This window comes from Mus pahari, chromosome 3 (assembly GCF_900095145.1).
Source record: "Mus pahari chromosome 3, PAHARI_EIJ_v1.1, whole genome shotgun sequence".
Classification (NCBI taxonomy): domain Eukaryota; kingdom Metazoa; phylum Chordata; class Mammalia; order Rodentia; family Muridae; genus Mus; species Mus pahari.
In genome coordinates, this window is record NC_034592.1 from 55,967,574 (window position 1) to 55,970,166 (window position 2,593).

At 38.8% G+C, this 2,593-nt stretch overlaps 1 protein-coding gene across 1 annotated transcript in view; it reads left to right on the forward strand.

The window, feature by feature from the left end:
* Ubr3 (ubiquitin protein ligase E3 component n-recognin 3) overlaps positions 1–2,593 on the forward strand; it is a 135,167-nt gene that overhangs the window by 26,643 nt on the left and 105,931 nt on the right. Inside the window, exon 3 of the mRNA XM_029535740.1 lies at positions 738–896. Within this exon, the coding sequence (XP_029391600.1) occupies positions 738–896 (159 nt within the window). The remainder of the gene's footprint in view (positions 1–737; positions 897–2,593) is intronic.

The following is a 2,593-nucleotide window of genomic DNA, read 5'->3' on the forward strand; positions in this document are numbered from 1 at the left end:
AAAATAATTTTATGGTTGGAGGTTACAACAACATGAGCGATTGTATTAAAGGGCTGCACTATTATGAAGGTTGAGAACCACTGCCCTAGAGTCTTTAGGATATCTTTTTTTTTGTTTTGTTTTTTTTGAGACAGGGTCTGTGTGTAGCCCTGGCTGTCCTGGAACTCACTTTGTAGATCAGGGTGGCTTCGAACTTAGAAATCCACCTGCCTCTGCCTCCCAAGTGCTGGGATTAAAGGCGTGCGCCACCACCGCCTGGCTCTAGGATATCTTTTTAAAGGGCAAAACCACAAGGCTTTTCCTTTCTTCTTTAATATTTGTCTTACTTACTGGCCAAAGATTTTTTTTTTTAATCTCCACATCTATTTGTCTTTGAGTGTGCACCCCCACAGCACTCTTGTTGAGAGGTCCACGGACCCTTGTGTGTTTCTGGGCAGTGAAGCCAGCTTTAGAGACAAGCATTCCCTACAGTGATATCTTGCCAGCCCCACAAGTTTAAATTCACACTATGTCATTAATTAATACTGACTTAATACTGATTTTTTTTGGCTGTAAAATATTGTTGAAACTACTAAAATTTTGAAAGAATAAAATGTTGTTGTTCTGAACAAAATATTTTAAGTTAACCTTAGTTATATATTTATGTGTTTATATATGTCTCTCTGTGTGTGTGTGTATGTGTATATATATATATATATGTGTGTGTGTATATATATAAGTATATTTTCTTTCTTTAGCAGCTGATGTACCATCAGAGAAAGATCTGAACAAAGTCCTTCAGCTTTTGGAGCCTCAGATTTCCTTTTTAGAAGACCTGACTAAAATGGGAGGAGCAATGAGGTCTGTTCTTACTCAGGTGTTGACAAACCAACAGAACTACAAAGACCTGACTGCTGGTGAGTGAGATGTTAGAACAGACTTACAGTTTACTTATTCATACTCTTTGGAATAAAAAAAATAGCATCTTTTAGAACTTAGTATTTTTCATAGAATTCTAAAGCTTGAAATTATTAAGAAAATTTCTTATTTTATTTTATTTATTTATTTTTTTGGTTTTTCGAGACAGGGTTTCTCTGTGTAGCCCTGGCTGTCCTGGAACTCACTGTAGACCAGGCTGGCCTCGAACTCAGAAATCCACCTGCCTCTGTCTCCCAAGTGCTGGGATTAAAGGTGTGCGCCACCACTGCCCAGCCACACTGCAGGTTCTTAGGAGAAGGAATAATGTGAGATGTGTCTCATGATTGATTGCTCTGGAAGACTTCCTGACTGTACACATTGGACCTGAAACTGATCATGGTGGTCCTGCTGAGTTAAAAATCATCATATTGGTCTGCTGAAGCGGGTGGAAACTGAAAATTTGGGGCAGAATACCAAGGAGTGATAGGTAGATTTTTGAGAATCAGTGAATATCCAGTATGAGACTACCTAAGATTTTTGAAATTTTTTTATTTTAGATTTATTTTATATGTGTGAGTGTTTTGCCTGCATGTATGTATGTATGTGCGTCACATGTATTTATGGTACCTGTGGAGGTCATAAAGGACATAGAGGACATTAGATTCCCTGAAATTAGAGTTACAGAGCAACTGTGAGTTGATGTGTGGGTGCTGGGAAGTGAATCTGGGTCTTCTGCTAAAACAAGTGCTCTTAGCTGCTGAGCCGTCTCTCACTACTACCTAAGATTTGCTAGGGATTGTCTATTATAGGTTAAAAGTAGAATAGTTACTTGTAGGAAAGCAGTGTTAGATTTTAGTTTAGCCATCTGAAAGAGACCTTCTATTTCTGTAAGCATCTGACTCTGAGATTCCAGAACGTTAGACCTTGAGTAAGTAAGGTCAACTCTTGGTTAGTCTTAAGAAAACTCAGCAAGTAAAAGTACTTGCTGCACAAGCCTGGCAACCTGAGTTTCAGCCCAAATCCCCTGCAAAAGGAGAGAACTAACTTTCAAAGGCTGTCCTCCGACCCCCGCCCCACCATGTACCACATGACAAAACTACTTGCACTCATACACACAACACACACACACATACACAAACACAGGTACACACATGCATATACAATATAGAAGGAGCCTCATCACCCAGCAGTACCTGCACAGAATAGAAGGCAGCATATGAGGTGGTTCCTCTCAGGGTAGAGGTCCTTTCAACATACTGAAGTTTCTATAGATCTGCCTCGTACAAAGTGTAAAATGAAGCCTTTATGTTTTGTTTTGTTAGGTTTTGCTTTGTTTTGTTTTTGTGTTTTTCTTCTTTACCAGCCTGAAGTATTCAGCTTGTGGTTGAACTATCTTCTACAACAAAATTTAGTACTCCAGCAATTGAAAATCTTTTATATTGTATTAGTAGGATATGTAGTACATAGTAAAAACTAGTGGGCATGCCAGGAAACACACAGCTGTATGCTAGAGTCAAGAGATGAAAAAGCCCCTGAAAATTGACCAAGATGATGGGGTAGATGTTGCATTTATCAAATAAAGACATTAAAACAATTATTAGACATTTGTCCAAAAAAAATGTGTCTAAAGAATTAATGGACTGGTCAGTGGTGGCACATGCCTTTAATCCCAGCACTTAGGAGGCAGAGGCAGGAG